General features: G+C 39.9%; 1 protein-coding gene across 2 annotated transcripts in view; it reads left to right on the top strand.

The window, feature by feature from the left end:
- Positions 1 to 22351, top strand: part of LOC124721374 (tyrosine-protein kinase transmembrane receptor Ror2) — a 50295-nt gene that overhangs the window by 22583 nt on the left and 5361 nt on the right. For both annotated transcript variants that reach the window (XM_047246306.1, XM_047246307.1), the window contains exons 3-5: positions 5901 to 6100; positions 17060 to 17336; positions 21563 to 21805. In XM_047246306.1, the coding sequence (XP_047102262.1) occupies positions 5901 to 6100; positions 17060 to 17336; positions 21563 to 21805 (720 nt within the window). The remainder of the gene's footprint in view (positions 1 to 5900; positions 6101 to 17059; positions 17337 to 21562; positions 21806 to 22351) is intronic.

The raw sequence follows: 22351 nt of genomic DNA, 5'->3' as shown, positions 1-22351 counted from the left end.
TGGTATGAACAGTGTGATTAAGAACCAAGAGGAAAGTGTTGCCCAGAGGGGAGGGGGGGGGGGGGGGCACAGAAAAAGGAAAAGGTCAGGTCCAGTATGATTGCAGGATTTGAGTATGTTGCAGAGAAAGTTCCCATACTGTATAACACATTCAGCCACTGGCTACTGTTAAGAGAAACATCTATCTCTCTCTCTCTCTCTCTCTCTCTCTCTCTCTCTCTCTCTCACACACACACACACACACACACACACACACACACACACACACACAGAGAGAGAGAGAGAGAGAGAGAGAGAGAGAGAGAGAGAGAGAGACTACCTCACCTAATGACACAGCCTTGTGCTCGACACATCACACTTAGCACACTTAGTTGTGTCAGCTCATGGATAGTTTGTGATAGGTTGCAGAGTGTGCAGGTGCAAAGTACTTCCTTTACTCACAAATACACCTTGTGATTCCATTCTTATTCCAGTTGATGCAATTAAGATCATCAGCTAAGAGGAGTGTTATCATTTTATTTTTCTGGAGTTAGCTGTGACATTTTGATGCGATGACCAAACAACGGGCACTTGAATACCAAATGTAACACTTTTCTACATAACTTCAGCTTCCTTCCATTAAAATACTCCTAATAGAAATACAGTAGTGATAGTCAACCCATATGGATGACTTGTGGCATAATGTGTTGGAAATGTTACTTGCATTATAAGATGAAGTGCAGTCACAGTCGATTTTCTGCATTTCCCTGCAGATAATCTTAGTGTTGAAGGAGATCAGGCGATAACCATGCATGAAATAAAACTGACTTGTGGGGAGGGGACTGGGGCTCTCACAACGAAATTTAACACTCTTATGTCATATGGAAGAAGTAGCAGGGCAAACAGAAGATTCTTAAGAGATTGTATACTTACTGCAGAAAAATGAAATGTTAGTTATCCACTACAGGTGCACAGAACATTCAACAACTATTTCTTGACATTAGTTTCCAAGTTGAATCAAAATTTTATTGTATTGCTGGATTCTTCTGTCACTGCTTTGTAGAATAATTGTGTATAAATCAACAACAAAAGTTTATTGGTACCAGCAAGTGCACAAAACTTTCATAAGCTGGCATTTCAAGACAGTTATGCCGCTAAAGCTACAGGATGCAAAAAATCAATTTTTAAATCATTGCATTGTATAAAGAAATATCTACTCATTTGAAGATAAGTACGTAATACACCATTGCTGTAGAAAGTGATCTGTTGATTTGTCTTGAAAGTATGTTCAGTTTCCATACAAATAAAAATACTTTTTAGTAAAGCCATGTGATTTTCTTACTGCCATTGCATTTGAAAGCTTTTGAGAAGCTACATACGTATTATTGCCAAACTTACAAGTTAGACATCTGGAAAACATCAACGAAAAAAGTTAGTTATTATGTAATATATGAGAGCAGCTGCAGTACTAAGTGAAAAATTGAGAACACTATGTGTATTTTTTTGACTAAGTAAAAGTATTTGTGTGGTCAGACCACACCATACACATACATAATTTGTAATATTATGCAATTAGGATAAAAGTTCAATACTGTTTCCTTTCACATCTAGAAAGTAATTTTTCACAGTAAGAAACAGGAATCAAATTTTAATATGATCAGGGTGATGTAAAAAGACAAGGGGCAGGCTACTACATGAACCTGTCTCTTGTCCACAGCAGTGACCTGCCTCTAAATATCACCAGACATGAAAAGTGAGAGTGATTGAAGACTTAGATTTGTTGGAAGAGTCATGGTAAAGTACAGTGCAACTGTACAGGAAACCAGTTGTAAAGTATTGTTCCATTGTATGGATCCTCATCAAGTAGGCATGACAATAGGCATTGGAAAAATTCAGAGACATGTTGCTGGGATCATAACATAACCCATAAAAAGTGTAAAATGCTTAGAAACTTTGATGGGAATCCTTGGAATAAAGTTGATGTAGTTCTCATAGAACCCAACTGGGTAAATTTAGAGAATCAGTATTCAAAGGAGACTGTGTTACCTTTATGCTTCTATCATTGTATATCTCACAAAGGGATCATGAGAATAAAATAAGAGAAATTAGGGCATGTGCAGAGGCATGTATACACTCATTCTTCCATGACTCAGTACACAAATGGAATAGGATAGGATTCGATAATATGGGTATGAAGTAATCTGAGCCATGCACTGTACCATAGCTTGTGGATAATACGTGATGGCATAACACAGATTTCTCAAATAGAATTTGAGGAGCTTCCTTGTAATACACACCTTTATTCTGTACGGGAGTTCTTACATCAGTTTTGAGACATTTGATGCACTCAGATGCGTGTACTGTCACAACACTTTTTTTAAATGGATTTCTTATAAAAAAAACCTAAGAAATTAAATTAAAAGATATACATTACTCCTTAGTTAATCACTTCACAGGGCTTTGATATGGATTTATGAAGTCTAGTAAAAATAGTGTTTAATTGAGATAGAAATGGTGAAAATTAAGTCTTACTCTCATGACAGTTACTAAAGACAAACAAAGTGTCTTCAAGTTAAGTAGTAAAGCACCTTAAGTGCTGTTTTCCGTAGGCCTATTCCACTTTTTGTGTTGCAGTTTTGTAATGAACATTGGAATTTCGGAGTGCTCTCTCTCTCTCTCTCTCTCTCTCTCTCTCTCTCTCTCTCTCTCTCTCTCTCTCTCTCTCTCACACACACACACACACACACACACACACACACACACACACACACCTAAACTTTCTGGGCTAGTCAGTGATTTCTACCAATGATTTTCTAAATCAGTCACCCTATAAAATTTACATTGTTCAGTATAAAACTCCAAGTAGTGATCTAGGGTAAGATTCATTTCATTGGGTTCCTGAGTGCTGTAAGCCACGCAACACCTATGCTCAGTTGAGAAAATTGTTCATAATGTTCATGAAACTATTATCCTATTACTAAGCCAGGGGAAGCGTCACATGGTATTTTATGGAGATCAGGTAAGTGATAAAAATACCTGATAGATTTGGACATTATGCTGTGAAAAGTGCTTTTTGTGTGGATACCATTGCTAGCAGCTTGTATACGAGTGGGAGTTGGTAATCTGTGAATTATGAGACTTTAAACTCTCCAGTGTATTACCTGCATCAAGACAATCTGTGTGAGAGATGCTCTTGTTGTGAGAGAAGCTTTGACTTATTTGGAGGTGTGTTCTCTGTTGCAGTGGCAGTTTCAAGAGCTTCAACTCATACTGTCTTAGTGATGTGTTGCATTCAGCTTAAACCCTACCTCACCTCTGTAATAGAGTATATAAATATTCCCTATTCTATATTGTATTCGATGGCTGTATCTAGATCACAGCAGTGTATGTTTCTTGACCCAGAGCTGTAGTTTCATCATCAACACTTGGCAAATTCTTTTCATTCCTTTGTCCTGTTATTTTGTTCAGCTGAGTGAGCTTGATAGTTTCAGATCACAGTGGTATGATTTTGTAGGGCTCCTCTGAATTTCAATTATAAAGTGATGATGTAATAATTCACATCATGAGGCATGTATTTATATCATTAATGATCAGTGCCATATTTTCTGAATACTAAGAAATGCCAATGTAGAATGTTATAAACATTCTACATCTTTATTCTACATGTCTACATATTTATTCCTCAACATTGTCACCCTGGTAATGAACATGTTTCTCCCAACAAGGGACCAATTTGTTGATATCATCATTGTAGAATGTTAGACCCTGTTGATGGAGTCACAAACTCACTTGTGTTTAGGAAACGGATAAATCAGTTGGGGCCAAGGTGGGAAGTCCTGTATGGAGGGTGATTGATGACAGTGAACCCAAGGCATCAGATTGTTGGAGATGTTGCAGCACTCCTGTGTGTGGTCTGACATTGTCATGCTGAATATGAGGATGCTCCTTGTGCTGATGAACTTTTCAAATTTGAAACTTTATTACAGCATGCTGTTCCCAAGCACTGACATAATTACAGTACACACTGCCATGTTACACACTACAGTTCAGAGCCTTCAAGTAGCTGAGGGTTGCAACTTGTATCAGTGGACTGGGAAAGTTGACTGAGTAATATGCGGGACATTCAACACCTGAACCAATATTGAGAAAAGAATAAAAAATTTGGAGGCATAACTTTTCACCATGCTCTTAAACATTAGAAGTAGTTTTGGATCTGATCGCCTCCCCTACCTATATACATATTTCAGCATGGTGCTGCATGTTTGTGAATGTTTCTGCCAGAGTACTGGGTGTGACTGCCTGTATTTCTGACAGATGTTCTCATGTAATGACTGTGAACTTGTAGGGATATAGACCTGCTTTCTTAGCAGCTCTTTGACTCGTGCTACATGTCCAGATGCCTACGATAAACAGCAAAGAGATTTCGTAGGCAACACCAACAATTGTGCCTTTACCTCACCCACACTTTCTTCCAATAACTGTTGTCAACTCCTGCTGTGCAGATCTAACAATGTTCCTTTTCTCTCCAGCTTCATCACCAAGCATTGAATGCATTGTTTAGATGGTGTATGGCGACTACAAAACATTCTCTGACATGTCTGAAGGAACCACTTATCCAATACTGTTTCACAAGAAACACACACTCTTCCACAGAGTATCGATACATCATCAGACTGAAACAACACTGGAAGAAGTAAGTCATGCACAATACTGTGAGCACACTGAAACATGAGCCCCACACACTGCTCATGGAACATCATTGTTGCCACATTTCACAGATGCTGTCACGACTACAAGTTACGTTAGTTAGAACATCCACCATGAAATCCAAGCAGTTATGCCCAATACCCTGGCAGCAACATTCACAAACATGAACCACCATGTTGAACTGTGTATACAGGTAGGAGTAGGGGGAGGGGGGGGCGGGATACGTCATTTCTCAACCATGAAAACAATGTCACGTACAAATTTGATTTCATATCCTCTTTCATTAATATCCTTGTATCCTTGTAACACTTTTGCAGGGGCCCCTTACAAGTGGAACACTATCAGCTAGACACATCACATGCAATGAACACCATCTTCATATGTGCTAAGCCCTTACCAACACAACTTTAGCACAGTACCTCATGATCTATGAAAAGAGAAAGGTAACATCCACAGTTCCATCCTTATGAGACTTTGTGATAGAAGGAGGTGACACATATTCATACAGCACATAAGCTTTCAGTAAAGACTTAAGCTTACAGCTGAGTAAAATCTGGATCTGCAGACATTAGAATGCAAGAAAGAAAATGAAAGTATGCCCTTTGGAGAGTATTGGAGCTACCAATTTCAGTTCATATCCTAGCCACATTGACACCTGGGAGTAGCTTTGGTGTCTGCATACATGCAGATGGCCCTGGTAGCGGCATTCTATTAGTAGTATTCTGATCCATCTGGAAACAACTTGACAAAAGGACAACTGTAGAGTGGACAAAGGTAGTTTCTACTTGCCAGCAGCAACCACCTGATGATGTTGAGCAGTTGCCTTGAGTGAATATTGTGGAATTTACATAAAATGAGCTGGTGGCAGACCTGGAGTCATTTATTCAACATGTACCTGGGGACTGCCTGAAGTGTCACGGCAGTAGAGCTTTATCAAAGTTTTCAACCATTAGATAATACCGTGTTATTTTTAAGGTAATTTACTAGCGTCTCAGTACCATCTCCAGTAAATTGAAATTAATGCAGTTAAATCAAAGAACACTGTTGGAGTAAGAAGATACTTGGACACATTTCATCAATTTGTACCCACAGTCAAACCTATTTTTTTATTATATTAATCCTTTAATGCAGCTAGTAATAATTATGACTGAAATCCAGATATCTTTTTTTTTATTGAATTAGTTGTTTAATATACATTTTGCCCTTTTTTCCAGGTGACGTAGGACCAGTTCTTCCACCTTCTGGCTTCTGTACTACATACAATGGGACTGTTTGCAAGAAATATCTTAGTGGCTCAGTTTGGTACAACCAGTCAAATGATAACATGGGAAACTGGTTAAATGAGCATATTGTGCAGGGTTTGTGGCAGGAAATGATTGAAGGCTTTAAAGAACCTTGCAGAAGTGCTGCTGAGGTAAGATTCTTAGGACATATATCAGATGTCCATAAGTTTATATATTTACAACTAGTTTTTTGCCCACTGCCTCACCCGTGTACACATATGTTAAATATATTTCATGCACGTATAACATATTTCACACATTCATCTATATCTGTTGCAAATTTCCGTCTGCAGTTTCTTCAGAATTCTGAAGTTTTGTGAAGAAACTTGTAATTCTGCCAAAAAAACACTGCTGTTGGTAGCGACTGTCAGATTATCTGCTGTTTTACTGCATGCAACGAGAGAGGATGTTAAATGTATCTTCGATATTTAGCTGTGTGGCATAAAGTTTGGCCTCAAAAGGGTGGCAATGTTTTTTTACTATGTTCAGTGTTTGTTCTCACTATGTGGTTGATGCAGTGAACAACCAAATAAGAGAGATAGCACTTCATAGTTTTAAAGTATTCCAAGTCAACTAATTGCAGGAAAAAATTACAATAGATTGTTTTTTTTGCATGTTTCTACATGTCAGCCCTCCTCATCATTACCACCCCCCTCCCCTTGCTACCTCTAGGGTAGAAGGGGGCATTTACTCTCACAATATTTTCATTCTAACAAGAAGTCAGCTATTTACCAAATTTGGTTGAAATTTCTCCAGATGTTCATGAGGTATGCTTTTTTGTTACCCCTCTCCACACAAACCCTCAGCCATAGGAGTGTTTGGGAGGGGGGGGAAGGGTGCTAGCCAAATATCAGAGGTAAACATTGGCTGATTGTTGTGACAAGTGAGGCCATGGTGGTCCGTGACAGGCCTTAAATCTGCTGCAAGTGTTTTGCCACCTGACCTGGCATTGGCGTTGTATCCTTGTGTGCTGCACCTAGTCACCTTGCTGGACATATGGGCAATTATATTTTATTGATTTATGCATACAGTGATACTTCGAGATCTCCCCACCCCCCCCCCACCCCCCCCCCCCATTTGAATCAGTCCATAGGGGAGAATCATCCTGGCTGTTGTGTGGGAGAATGAGGTGTATGTGGCACATCCTGCAGGGAAGTCATGGATGTGGTTTGGTATGCTGCTACTGGTAGAGTAATAGAGTAGTGGCTCCTGCTTCTGGTGCTTGAGGGGCAGGAGATCAGCAGTGGTTTGAATTCACAACTTACTGCTGGTTCCGAAGAAGGCTGTGGGTCTGACATCAGACCAGGCATAGACTGTGGGGTTTCCTACGTATTGTCCAGACCCATAGAAGTGGTTAACAATGGCTGGAGAATTGGAAATGCCAGGTGCCCATTGCCTCGTATATTGCTCTGGAGCTGGAACTTACATCTGCTGTTGTTGGTCTTTGGTGTGGGGAAAGTGGGCCCTAGTGGGATTGGTGCAGGAGTCACAATGTATGAGAGTACGGAACCTCCAGAATCACCTCTTGACACTGACGGTCATCTCAGTTCAATAACAGATCACTTTTGAAGAGATGAAAGGTATGGCATCATGAAAAGAAACAATGCAATTCAACAGAGGCTGCCAAATGAAGGACCTGTGGCCAGCCGGTTTATATGAACTGACATACCTGTCTGAAGATTGGATCCTGACATGTGGCTGCTGTGACATATCTGGAAGTGATGGGAAGCTCTTCCACTGACTGTTCAAATTGTGAATTAATGTGAAAGCAGACAGCTTGTTGTTTATCAAATTCCTCATCAGCACCCCTAAGGAATGGTGGTAGTGCATCTTCATTTGCATGCTGGGCTGATGTATCATCATGAGTAGTGGGAATTTAATAAGAAAAGAGCCTGGGATTCTAACCTCATAGATGTCCATTCAAGCAGTTTTGACTGTGGACCAAATACAGACAATGGCTTATAATCTGTGACCGGATGAAATTGTTTGCCATACAGGAAAATGTTTAACTTCTGTATACCAAAGATAATTGTCAGTGTCTCCTTCTGTATCTCAGAAAAGTTTTCTTGTGTTATGGTGGGTATATTGGAGGTGAACATAATATATGCCGAACAATGCAGCTGGTAATTATGGAATAAAATGACCCTGACACCATGTGGTGATGTATCCATGGCCTACACAAGAGGTAAGTGTGGCTTATACAGTGTCAGGCAAGAAGTGGTGTGGAAACATTGCTACAACTTACAAAATATGATCTATGATGCCTAACTGTGTGATTTTTCCATACAGTATTGAGGGAACACTAATGAGCAGACACCACATGCATTTTTGTATTAAAATGTTCACGTACAAGCAAGTGATGGGTGGTGAGTGGCAGTGTTAATGATCATGTAAGGGAGCCAGTTTTTCCACAAGATAATAGAGCTGTAGTAGGTTTGTAAATAATAGAAATTCTTACTATTGCTCAGGGTACTTAATGTCACTTGCTTGGAAATAGAGTGGTAAACAGTCTTGTTACACTTCCCAGTCCTCTTGAGCTTCATTGAGTGGCTGAGAAGCAGGGATTGCTGGAAACAATTGTGACATGTCAGATCCATCAACTTCTGCTCAAGATCATGCTGCTGCTCGAGCTGCTGTTTCCAAAGTTTGAAAAACTGCTGGTGCATCGTGATCGAAACACTCAGCAGAACTGTCTGGCAAGTCCAATTGCAACACATTTGGTTGCAGTATTAAAAGATCCCTGTGACCACTCTTGTAAGCATGCTTCAACAACACATATTTTACTAAGCACAAATTATCTTCAAATAAACCATAGTCAGTAATAGTTACGAACTTCTAGAAATACACAAAATGAATAAAACTTATGTATATGGATAGGCCACTACCTCTTGACCAATGCGGTAGTTTGTGAATGGAAGTTTGTCAATCACTCGTACATTAGTGCAGGAGAATGTTGTTTGTGGGGTTTGCCTGGGAAGCACTCAAATCCAAACAAGCTCTTAGTTCATTCACTGAAAACACAGTTGCCAGTTGAATGATGTGCAGAAACAGTACTGCAGCACTAATAAAATATTTATGATGATGTAGTTACATATGTTATCTGTATTACTAAATTGGTACCCTAGAACCCAGTATGAGTTGCAGATTGCCTGTATAATGGCTCCCAGGAGACAACAAAAATTGGGTTATCACTATTTCACGTGATTATTGACTGAATTTAAAAAATTAAAATGCCGTAATAATCCATTCATTAAGAGGTATAATCTTACATTAATAGTTTAACACAATAAGGTATCATAGTTAGAAACTGTTTGTCTCCAGGTACATCCTCCCCCCTACACACACACACACACACACACACACACACACACACACACAAAATGATGAATGGCAGAAACTTTTATCACTTGGTACATTTTCGATGTTGCTGCAGTCAGACTTCAGCATCAGCCATGGCATTTTAATTTATAAATATTATTTACTACCAACTTTTATGAGAAACAGATTTTCCTGACAGTATCCACCTATGCCACGTAATGTACCTGCAAAATTATGTCATTGTACAATACATAGTACACAAGACAGTGTCATAAACATTGAGATGCCTGAAAAACTAGCTTTCGCTTAAAATGGAGTGCAAATTACCCAGACTGTATTCATCCAGTGTGCCAGTGGCCTTGCCACAGTAGTAACAGCAGTTCCTGTCAGATCACCAGAGTTAAGCCTGTCAAGTTTGGCTAGCACTTGGATGGGTGACTGTCCAGTCTGCCAAGTGCTGCTGGCAATTGGGGTGGACTCAGTCCCTGTGAGACAAAGTGAGGAGCTACTTGATTGAGAAGTAGAAACTCTGGTCTCGTAAACTGACTACGTCCTGCCAGTCAGTCAGTACCATTGTGCCTTCCAAGGCCTGCGCGGACCAAGTTTAGTTAGTTTTAGTATTCATTCAGTGTCTTGTAATGAGCACACGTCACAACTTCCAACAAATTTGAAGAATAATTTCAAACCTTTCCTAAACATTTTCTCACTTAGCTTAACTCATTTGTAATGTAATCAGTTATTTGAAGCAGTCTTTATACATGGGAGTTCAAGTCTTGAAAGAATATGGGTTTTTTTGGTATTATAATAAGATGGTATTGTAATAGGATATAGTGCTTTTCCTAAGCTAATTAACTATTGTACTACCCATTGCCCCCCCCCCCCCCCCCCCGCCCCCACCACCACTGTCCCCCACACACCTGTCTCTGGAAATGCCCACCACCTCTAGAAAAATAAGCTGTTTTGTAGTTGACAGTATTTTCTGTTCAGGATAAAATTTTCACTCTGGAGCAAAGTGTGAGCTGATGCAGAACTTTGTATGAGTGCTAGCCTTGCAAGGTACACAGGAGAGCTTATGTGAATTTGGGAAGATAGGAGAAGAGACTGATGGAAGTAAAGCTGTGAGAACGATTTGTAAGTCATGCTTGGGTAGGCAGAGCACTTGCCAGCAAAAGGCAAAGGTTCCGAGCTCAAGTCTGTCCAGCATACAATTTTAATCTGCCAGGAAGTTTCGATGTTTTTTGTAGTTTACAATGTTTTCTGTTTCTGATAGGCTTAGGATGCCATTTTTTTTTATCTCCATTTGTAGGAATAATTATCTGAAACTTGGTATTTAACCTGATATTAATCAAGAATGCACTTTATAGGTTTCATTTGTGTTTATATACTGTGTGTAAATTTTCCATGATTGATTCTTCAAATAGTCGCGCATTACTAGATGATGATGCACTGCATTCAATACTGTTAAGGTCATTACGGTGTTGTGTATAGATTGCTTTCATGTTTAGATGCAGTGTCAGGTACGTATAGGGTACATGACAAAGATCTAATCCAGTGATTCCCAAGCTACTGGGTATGGCGTGCATAGTGGCTACCTTCTATTAAAACAAAACAAAAAAATTAGTAACAAACAATTACATTTATCTTTTCTTTCAAACAAAGAAGATACCGTTGATCTGGATTGAATTTCGCCCAATGTTGGTGTTACGCCAGATGTGGTTGATGACAGTGAAACTGCAGTCATATTTGTAGCATTTTGTGAAATGATCAGGTGAGCTGAATGACATCAGCCATAGACAAAATAACCCTTTGTTGCTGCACTGTGATTGTATCCTTAACTATCATATGCAGAGTAAGCCTTGGCTCGTGTATCTCGACACCTCCTTTACAGTCTCTCAGACTTCACAAGATATACTTGGCTGCAGTATGAAGTGGTTCCTGGTTAGTGACAGACATGAATGCACCAGTGGTCCATCAACTGGCAGAGGGGAGGCAGATACTCCAAAGGCAAAAATGAGAAGGTATAGTGAGAACTATTTATTGCTAGGTGTGGCGAAAACTACTATCAATAATGAAGAACGTCTGCAGTATGTAATATGTTTAAACATTTTATTTGTTGATAGTATGAAGCCTATGTCTTGAAGCCAAACAGCCTGAATTAATGGGAAAACTGAAAGAATTTTTTATCAGGAAACTAAATGTTTTATTGTCTACCCAGAAAAACTTTGCTAAAACAGTGAATGTGACAAGTCTCTCTTAGCCTCTTACCAGATTTTGCAGAGGATTGCTAAGTGCAAGGAACTATTCACAGCTGCAGAAAATCTGGTTTTTACCGGTAGTGATTGATACAGTGTCAACAACGTTTGATCACTCATTTGCTCCTATTTCTAATGACACAGTGCATAGAATAATTTTTGACATTTGGCTAGTTACTTGAGCAGTTAATCAATAAATTGCAGAACAACAAGTGGTTGAAGTGACGTGATATTCATAAAGATACTCCTTTGATTGCTTATGTTCGTTTCATTAATGAGCTAACATTCGGGAGGTATTGCTTTTCTGTCAACCAGTACTGAAAACACCTACAGTTCAAAGCCTTTTTGACATTATCAATATTGTTTTTAATCAAAATGGGATATCATGGAACACGTGAATAGGAGTATGTACAGATGGAGCTCACTCAGTGTCTGGAACTCATGGTAGATTCCAAACAAAAGTTAAATCTGTGGCTCTTGATGGAGAATGGACTCACTGCATTATACTTTTTATGGTGCTTTTTAAAGTGCTGTGTGAGGAGATGGGTGCTGAACAACACACTCAGTTGCTCTCTCTCTCTCTCTCTCTCTCTCTCTCTCTCTCTCTCTCTCTCTTTCTCTTTCTTTCTTTTCCTTTTTTTTAAAGTAATAGTTAATGGCTTTCAAGAGGTAAAGAACTACACAGAACGTTTGAACTGAGGAATGAGGTAGCCTGTTTCTTAAAGGAGAAAAGTCACTCTCTGGCAGACTGTTTCAGCAACGGAGATTTTCTATTGAAAATGGCTTACCTCACTGACATTTTTTGAGAAACTAGATATTCTGAAGGCAATCAGGCAACTGCAGTGTCTTGGAATGAAAAAGTGAAGGCATTCATAAGGAAATTAGCACTGTGGCAAAACTGAATGGAAAGTGGCATGCTAGACATGTTCTCCACTGTAGCGTCACTCTTAAAGGACACAGATAATCCCATACTTCCATTGGAGATAAAAGCCTGACTACTTCGTCATCTTGCTACACGAAAAGTTCACTTCAAAAAGTATTTCAGTGGTGACTTTGATAAATTTAATTGGATTAAAAATCCATTCAAAAATGCTCTTGGACCATTGTGTCTAAATATAAAAGAGCAAGAACAATGTATTGATCTCACTTTTGATATTTCACTAAAGAGTAATTTAATGAAGTTGGAGGGATACATATTAGCAAGGAATTCCCAACACGAAGCCAAAATTCAGTGAAGATCCTGACTCCATTTGCAACAATGTACTTGCACGAGACTGGCCGTTCAGCTTTGGTGGCTGTGAAATCAAATTACCATTCAAAGCTAAATACAAGCAACGAACTTTGATTGGTTGTTTCTGCTATTACACCCGTTTTGAGAAACTTCCTTGTCAAAAGCAAGTTCATCCATCACATTGAACTTCGTGATTTAAATTTTTAATGCTCTTGTAGTCCTTGTTTGCTGAATTGTAGATATTGTTCATTTCATAGTTTTTGAATACATGAAAATGTGAAGAAGATAAAAAAAATACTTCATATTTTTGTTATAATAATTTGTGTAGTTTTGGTTTCTGTTGCATAAAATCCTTCTACATTGAATTTGGTAAAACAAGGAATAAATATTAAAATGATTATTTTTTGTTAATAATATAGACTGGAGGGGGGTGGGTCAGATACTATTTTTTCTTCATAATGGGAGCCCAGAGGAAAAAAGTTTGAGAACCACTGATCCAGAGTGAAATCTACTGAGTTTCAGTCATATTATAATTCTTATTATTAATGTATTTCTGTGACCATCTTAAGATAGTTAATTTCAAAAATTATCTTTGTAGATTTGAAAGAATTGGTCCAAGTCATTAAAACAGCCTCTCTCATTCAAAGAGAAGAAGAGCATGAAAAGTTCAATGCAGTGGTGGCCACTGTCTCTTTCTGGTGCATATCGGGTATTTTGTGCTAGTTTATTTGGCGTATATGCAGTTGGCTAAAGTTTACTGTGTCCGTTTCTGTATTCAAGTGTGGTTGTTGTTGTTGTTGTTGTTGATGTTGTTCTTGTTGTGGTGGTGGTGGTCTTCAGTCCAGAGACTGGTTTGATGGAGTTCTACATGCTACTCTATCCTGTGCAAGCTTCTTCATCTCCCAGTACCTACTGCAATCTACATTCTTCTGAATCTGTTTAGTATATTCATCTCTTGGTCTCCCTCTACGAGTTTTACCCTGCACTCTGCCCTCCAATACTAAATTGGCGATCCCTTGATGCGTCAGAATATGTCCTACCACCCATTTTTATTTAGAGTACTATCTGAGTACATGGCATTGCCCAGGAATGTTTATTTCTTCCAATCTTCTATTAGTCCATCTTCTCCCTCCCTCTCTCTGTGTCCATTTCCTCCTTCCCTTCCTCTGTCAATTTCTTCTGCTCCCCTCCTCCCCCATCCCCTCTGGCCATCTGCTCCTCCCCAGTCTTTGTCCATCTCCTCTCTCTCTCTCTCTCTCTCTCTCTCTCTCTCTCTCTCTCTCTCTCCCTCTCCCCTCTCTCCCTCTCTCTCTCTCTCTCATCCTCTCTCCCCTTCTCTGTTTCAACATTACCACCCCCCACCCCAATAGGAGGTGGGTGGTTTCTACCCCTGCAGTGTTTCTTTCAAGATTGTAACTAATATAAGAATCAAATTTAGTTGAAATTATTCCAGGGGCTTAAGACAAGCATTTTATCCATGGTTATGCTTGTGTACACACTGTCAAATATATTTCACATACATTTAACGTATTTCACTCATATTTCAACTGTATCTCTAGTGAATTTCGCTCTGTAGTTCATTTTCATGTAGCTCAGTATTTTATGACATTGTATCTCTTCAGCTATTTCATACAATGGCATAATTGTGCAAGTATATCCAGTAGTATATGTGGCTACTCGCTGCCAAATGTATTGTGAATAGAGTAAAGAAGTAATAAGAAGTCTGTTCAAAAAATTCTGACACTTTTCCACAGTTTTTCTATGCTTACCTTTTGCTTACTGTGCATGGTATCCTTCGAAATACTTTCCTCTGCAATTGATACACCACTCCCAACACTGTTTACACTTCCAGAAGCAGTCTTGGTATGCCTATTGCTGGATAGCATGAAGTGCTGTTTGCAGATTTTCTTTTATGTTGTGTATCATTGCAAATCTAGAGATGAGGCAGCACAGTGATTTCATTTTTTATACAATAGTCACACACACCAAGAAGGATGAATGTGCAGGTGCATTATCGTGATGCAAGAGACACATTTCAGGCCATTTCCGTCTCACTTTGTCTCACAACATGTCCCGATAGTACCATCGATTAACAGTTTGTCCTTGAGCCACGAATTCATGATGAACCAATCCTTCAAAGTCAAAGAAAACCATCAGCGTGACTTTGACATTTAATTTCATGAGCTTTTGTTGGTCTTGGAGAACCTTTCCAGACCCATTGTGAAGAACCTTGGTCTCAACATCATAACCGTAGACCCACGTATCATCACCAGTTATGATTCTCTTAAGGAACATCTCATTCTCATTTGTGCAATCCAAAATCTCTTCACAGATTGTAAAGTAACTGTCTTTCTGGTCTTGAGTCATGAGCCATTGGGCGAACTTGGCAGCAACACAATGCATTCCAAGATGCTGTGTCAGGATTTCATGACATGATCCAACTGAAATGTTACACTCTTCTGCAATCTTTTGGACAGTCAGTCTTCGACTGGCATGCACAATTTCATTGACAATGCTGACATGAGCATTGTCGGTAGAAGTCCAAGGGTGTCCTGAATGAGGGTTATCTTTAAATTCCATCCAGCCATTTTTAAACCATGTGAACCATTCGTAACACAGAGTATGGCTTAAGCACTCATCACCATTGGCTTCCTGCATCATTTGATGTGTCCCTGTAAATGTTTTCTTGAGTTTCACGCAAAATATAATGCAGATGCATTGCTCCTCTAACTATGTCATCTCGTAATTCTTAAACTGTATGACACAACATTCTACTCAATAAAACTCTGAAGAATAACTAACAGACATACAACAATGAAACTTCCAGCAGTTACACATTAAGCACAGGTGTGTGCAGGGATACCAACCGCATTTTAAGCCAACTTACCATTGGCATGAAACTACGAACGTTCCCGAATTTTTTGAACAGACCTCAGAAATTAAAATGTTGTGCACAATGTGGCAGATTTCACATATCTCAGTGTTTATGACGTCGTCGTACAATAATATATTTTTGTAGGTACTTTCAGTGGCATATGTAGATACTGTTGGCGAAATGTGTCACAAAAGCAATTAGTTGTAAAGAAGTAATAAAGCAAAATGTCATGCTTCATGCAGCAGCTTTACTGCATGAACATTGAAAAATGTAGTAAGTCATAATCTTTTTTCCTTTCACCATTTTATGGGGATTGTCAATGAGAAAACATTTCGTAAAGGTTTGAAATTATGTGTAACGTTTCTCTTGTTCTCTAATACTGGATGAATAAACTATGGGTATTCACATGCCATGGGATAAAGTAATTTTTTCAGCCCCATCCCTTTACATGTGTACCAAGTTTGGTGGAAATCAGCCCAGTGGTTTAGGAGGAGATATGGTACATACATACATACATACATACTTACTTACATGCATTTTTATAATATATGGTGATTACAAAATTTGGCTCAGACAGTGCTGTGAGATCCACTTTGAATGCAAAAAAATGCCTGTAATACTTAAATAAATCTGTCATTCACATGCTAAACAAGAATGTGTATACAAGTAAACAGCAGAATGTATTAGATCAGGGAGCACACTGCAAAGAAATGAAGTGGCTAATAGCTGAATAATTGGTGGAACATTGAAACACTATCAATTTAAAATTCCACCATCTCGTCTTCCCCTTGTCACAAAACTGCATGCGTGCCCCGCCCCCCCCCCCCCCCCACACACACACACACTCTCTCTCTTACTTTCTGTCACTGTGTGTGTGTGTGTGTGTGTGTGTGTGTGTGTGTGTGTGTGTGTGTGCGCGTGCGTGCGCGTGTGTGTGTGTGTGTGTGTGTGTGTGTGTGTGTGTGTGTTGTCTATATCTATCTGCTGTTCAGTATTTTATAGATTTTTCATCGATTTTTGTTATAATAATGGCTTCAGTGAAGTTACGACTTCTTACAGGTAACACAATTTTAGACCAGTCCTTCGAATTTAGTTGCATTAAACAGTATGCCGGCCGGTGTGGCCTTGTGGTTCCAAGTGCTTCAGTCTGGAACCGCGCGACCGCTACGGTCGCAGGTTTGAATCCTGCCTTGGGCATGGATGTGTGTGATGTTCTTAGGTTAGTTAGGTTTAAGTAGTTGTAAGTTCTAGGTGACTGATGACCTCAGATGTTTAGTCCCATAGTGCTCAGAGCCATTTGAACCATTTTGAACCAAACAGTACTGAACATCTGAGAACAGCAAAACTATTTATAAACTGTGCTTTTGTTTGACCTGTATTTGAGATTCTTACTGTTGCTTGTTACTGTCTTCAGAAATTGCTGTGTACATACGCATTCCCACAATGTGGGTTGCGGGATGGGTATCCAGTGACACTTCCTCTGTGTCAAGAAGATTGCGTGGCTGTGCGGCAACTCTTCTGCTACAATGAGTGGGCACTTATCGAAGATATGAAACAGCGAGGCATCTATTTCAAGTCACGTAGACATTTCACACTGCCAGACTGTGAAGCATTACCAGTGTACAAGAACTCGACCACACCTGTATGTTCCTATGCACACCTCACAGAAATGAAGACTGATGAAATTACTTGTAAGCAAATAATTTTTAATTCAGTGATAAGTAATAATATGTTTCCAAACTGAAGTAACAGTGGTTCTGTCATTGCAGTTTGGTGACAAGTTGTTATAAGCAGATTGAGCAATTACTAATCTACAGGTCATCTTCAAGCTTGTGTACTGTTTCTTAATTATATTTCTCGCAAAAAGCCCTGCAGCATGAGCAGATGATTTGTTTTTACAATTGGAATAATGAGTCTGTAGTGAATGGACTGAGTTCCTAAACATTTTTTAAGGAAAAGTTGTAGGGAGAATTACCAGGTTTTCATATCATATATGCGCAATATTTCGATAACCCAGTGAGTTGTCGTCATCAGGTGCGTTGATGGACTGATGCTAGGAGGCTGGAACCGAAGAATCACTTCGTACAATTGTGTTATTGTGTATTAAAAATCCCATGGCTTTGCACACACAGGCCAAAGATCCTACTGTAAAATAAACCTATAATCAATTGATTACAAAGTTACAACTATTTTAGTCACTGTTTTTAAGATAATCACTATTTTTTAAAAGTAATCAATGAAGTTGACATTGCTGGCTAAGTTGTGATTAATTTTCAGCTCAGATCCAATCTGAAGCGCACAAATTATGGTTGATTTTTATTTTTATCTGGTATGCTGTTGATTGTAGTGATAAAAAGTGTATCCATTTATGCTCTGATGTCATGTGATGGATGTAAGTTAATGCAATAAATCTTGATAGAACTAGCAATTCTGCCAGCTGTGATGGTGCGGGTTCTGCTATATTTCAGAGTTAACTGGTTATCAGCTTTGGGAAGTTGACCTCTGTTCATTAAGTAACTGATGGTATAGAACTTAAACAAAATTTGGTTCTGTATTTAGAATACAGACATAACCAGGACAGGCATTTACTCTATACTGCTGCTGTACAGAGAGGGATGCTACAGTTCTTTGTTAGTTCTGATGTGCTTTGAACAAGCTTTGTCCAATACTTACAGTGATTTTTGCATTGCAAGTGTAAAGCCCCGTGCTTTTTGAGAAGAAAGCCAGTGTCCTTGATAGAGGCACTCACTAATGAACATTTTTTTAAAGAAAGAAATCAGAATATGAAGAAACAGAGGAGAATATCTCAGTTCTCTTTCATTCCATTTAATGTCACATAATTAGAAAATGTTCAGTTATCACTTAATTTTCTCAGTAACAGAGATTCAGATTGAGTGCAGCACATCTAAAAGCAGAAGTGTTGAGTTGTCAATACATGTATACTGAAAGAAAGATCTAGAGTAAAAACACACATACTTTATTTTGGCAGGTGGATTGGTTGGGGGGGGGGGGGGGGGGAGTGTCAGATGGCGTGGCTTGATGGAGAGGGGCCGGGGATGGGTGGCTAGCGGCTCCGAGGGAGGCAGCCAGTTTGCTGGCTAGGAATGCAAGAGCTAGAGGTGGCGGGTATATGAGCTACACATTATTTGATTGTAGAGGTCAGTGGGGAGTGGCACATAAGACTACATGGGGATGTGAACCGAGAGACGGTGACAGGATGGAGGAGGGGGAACTGTTGGGTGGAGGGTGCGGGGCAGTGGGTTAACTGAGACTGAAGTCATGATGATTGCAGGAGCGGAGGAAAGTGGTGGTGGTTGGAAGGTTCCAGATAGCCTAGGTTGTGAAGCAGCTGCAGGAGCATTCCAGACACAACATCCATAAATTGTCCAACCTTTTGACAACTCACTTCTGCCTTGGGGCACCACTATCCATCAACACCCATTCTATTCACAGTGAACACCCCATTAACCCCTTACAGCCATACCCTGCCTAGCTCACATCTTCAATTTACCATTTCCTCCGAGACTCACAACACCCCACAAAACCCAGAATCCAAGCAAACCCAAAACGCTGTTGTTAACCTTTCCACTAAAACTTTAGCCCCACAGTAGTTCAGTCCTGTCCAAACATCCCACTTTTAGCTCCACAACCACTTTTAACCGTGTCGGAGTTGTCCAAGACCTACTCTCCTTTTCCTGATCTCTAAAGTGAAAACAAAACACTTCTTTGCCACCAATTCCTCCAACCAAATCCAACCTAATCCTAACACTGAATAATCACCCTCTGGTCACCTTGCAGGAATTCCTTACCTTAACCTTGGCCTTACAATTCTTCCCCAGGTTCCTACCTGAGAACGCTAACCTTTCATCAGAAAAAGGACTGCCCTATGCAGCCTTGAAAGCAGATCGTGACGTAAGCATTCTCCCTGCAGACAAAGGCTTCACCACTGTTGTGATGAGTCGCAGTGACCACTTAACGGAACGTATTCGCCAACTGTGTGACCTCTCCACCTACGAGCTCTGCCATTCCAGAAGTCCACCACAACCTCCAGTCCATACTGAAATCCGTAGGCCCTTCCAAGAACTTCTCCTGAGTCCATCTCCTTCCTCACCCTAACAATACACCACGCACCTGTGTTCTACGTTCTCTCCCCAAAATTCGGAAACCCAACAATACTGGATGCCCTATGTAACTGGCTATTGGGTTCTCACTGAAAGAATTTCTGTTGTCATTGACCAGCACCTCCATCCAATTGCCTGAAGCCTAGCCTCCCACACCAAAGGTACTAACCACTTCCTTCACAGACGTTCTACCATCCCCCACCCCTTTACCTCCTGGGTCCCTTCTCATCACTGTTTCAATCCCCACTCATCACTGTTGAATGCAACCTCCCTATACACCAAAATCCCTCATGCCTATAATCTTGTCACTATTGAACACTACCTCTCCCAATGTCCTTCAGACTCCAAACCCACCACCTCATTCCTTATACACTTTACTAACTATATCCTGACTCACAACTACTTTTCCTGTGAAGAGAAGGTGTACAAAGCCACAGCACAGCCATGGGCACCTGCATGGCACCCTTCAGTGCCAACCTGTTTATGGACCATCTAGAGGAAACACTCCCAGGCCCTTAGTCTGGTTCAGGTTCATTGATTATATCTTCATGATCTTGACTCAGGGCCAAGACACCCTATCCAAATTCCTTCACAACCTCAACACTTTCTCTTCCATTCGCTTCACCTGGTCCTCTTCTACCCAGGGCACCATCTGAACCTCTGCCCGCATTAAATCTATTAACACCAACAGTACTTGCATCTCAACAGTTGCCATACCTTCCACACCAAAAAATTTCTGCCACACAGCCCAGTCACACGTGGATGCCTTTCACATAGAGAGAGTATCCCCCGAAACCTAGTCCACAGACAGATTTCCCATGCCATATCCTTACACACCCCAAATCCTTCCACTACCCCCAAGAATAAGCTACAAAGGAGTAAGGAGTGTCCTCTCATCATCCAGTATCACCGTGGACTGTAACAACTGAACCATATCCTTCTCCCACCTCCCTCTCACTCTACCCACCCCACGCAACACTTAACCGTGCCACTAACAGTCCACCCGCCAAAATACAGCAATGGCACTGTTAATCCAGACAGTATTCTGTTGGGCATAGGTGCTCGTGCATGCATGTGTGTGTGGGTGTGGGGGGGGGGGGGGGGTGGAGTAATTACTCTAAAAGAACTTTCCTACAACACAAATATGGTACATCCGATTAACAGAGAATTTTTCACATGCACACAAGCTCTGTAGACACAGTTATTAGTTTTAGGTTGTCTTGTATAGATTACAGCAGAGCTGTCATTTATTTTAGATGATGATATACACATCAAGTTATGTGTTTTGAGAATGACATTCTTGAAGGTTTTTTATGAAGTAGTTCTTTCAAAAGCAAGAGGTCACATTTAATAGGTCTCCCTCTGTTCCTCACAGCTGATTAACAGGCTTGTTAATAGGATGCAACAACTAAACTGCTCATGTAGTCCCTATTGCCTTTTTCACCACAACCTAATCTGAAAGTAAGAATGCACATGATGTGTCTTATCATTTCACATACAAATTACAAACTAGTGTGGATGACTATATTTATAATGACCACTTTACAGTTTGCCATCAGACACATTTAAAGGGCAAATATGCATGTCTGACAATACCAGAGTAGCTATCAGTAAACAGAAACAAGTTCATTCTTCTTTGACTTCATTGTTGTAAATAAGTATTTTCACAGTACTGGATATTTAGTTCATGTAAAAAGTCCTGAAAGTTAGTTTAACATGTAAACAGTCTTATGTGTTGCACAAATATAATTATGATGCTTATACTGTACCTATGCTGAGTGCAAATCTTGTTACAGATGACTGTATACGTGGAAGAGGACGTTTCTATCAGGGAACTGTGAATGTTACAAAGGATGGCCTAGCTTGTCAAAGGTGGGACTCTCAAGTACCACACACACATAACAGGCCTCCTGATGTTTTTCCAGAGGTTCAGAATGCAGAAAATTACTGCCGCAATGCTGGTGGAGAGGAACCGTCACCGTGGTGTTACACAATGAACCAGACGGTCCGCTGGCAGCGTTGTGAAATACCTGTCTGTGGTTAGTTTCTTTCTGAAATGTACATTTTAGTTGTAAACTCAAAAACTTCATCCAAATGTAGGTACATGTGAAAGGGCAGTAACCATTAGCAGATAACGTATTGTGAACTTACCATTTATGTGGAAAAGGAAAAGGGAGAAAAGTTTATATGCTATACAGTGAGCCACTAAATGTTAGAGGTTTGAGTCAAAAGTGCTCACTGCCAGCACATTATTAGGAACTTAACATGACACGGTTGTAAAACAGTGGATTTCCGATTTTATATCTTGACGCAACTGTTCTTGTTGAGGTTTTCACTGGTTAAGTACAAATAAAGGAATGATTCATAACACCATACTTATGAGGTTCATTGAACTTCAGTTATAATTTCTTGTTACTATGATTTAGATTCCACATTACACTTTAAATTCGCCTATAACAGGCTGGATATGTCAGTTCACAGGTTGAAGGGAGCCAAGGAAATACTATCGCCAGCAGGATTACGATAAATAGAGCATTTTGGTGTTTAAACCAATGTTCAGACTGAGGACAACTTTACTTTCTGTT

Source organism: Schistocerca piceifrons, chromosome X, assembly GCF_021461385.2.
Source record: "Schistocerca piceifrons isolate TAMUIC-IGC-003096 chromosome X, iqSchPice1.1, whole genome shotgun sequence".
Taxonomy (NCBI): Eukaryota; Metazoa; Arthropoda; class Insecta; order Orthoptera; family Acrididae; genus Schistocerca; species Schistocerca piceifrons.
Note: the sequence above shows the minus strand (reverse complement) of the source record. Positions and strands in the feature narration are given on the sequence as shown.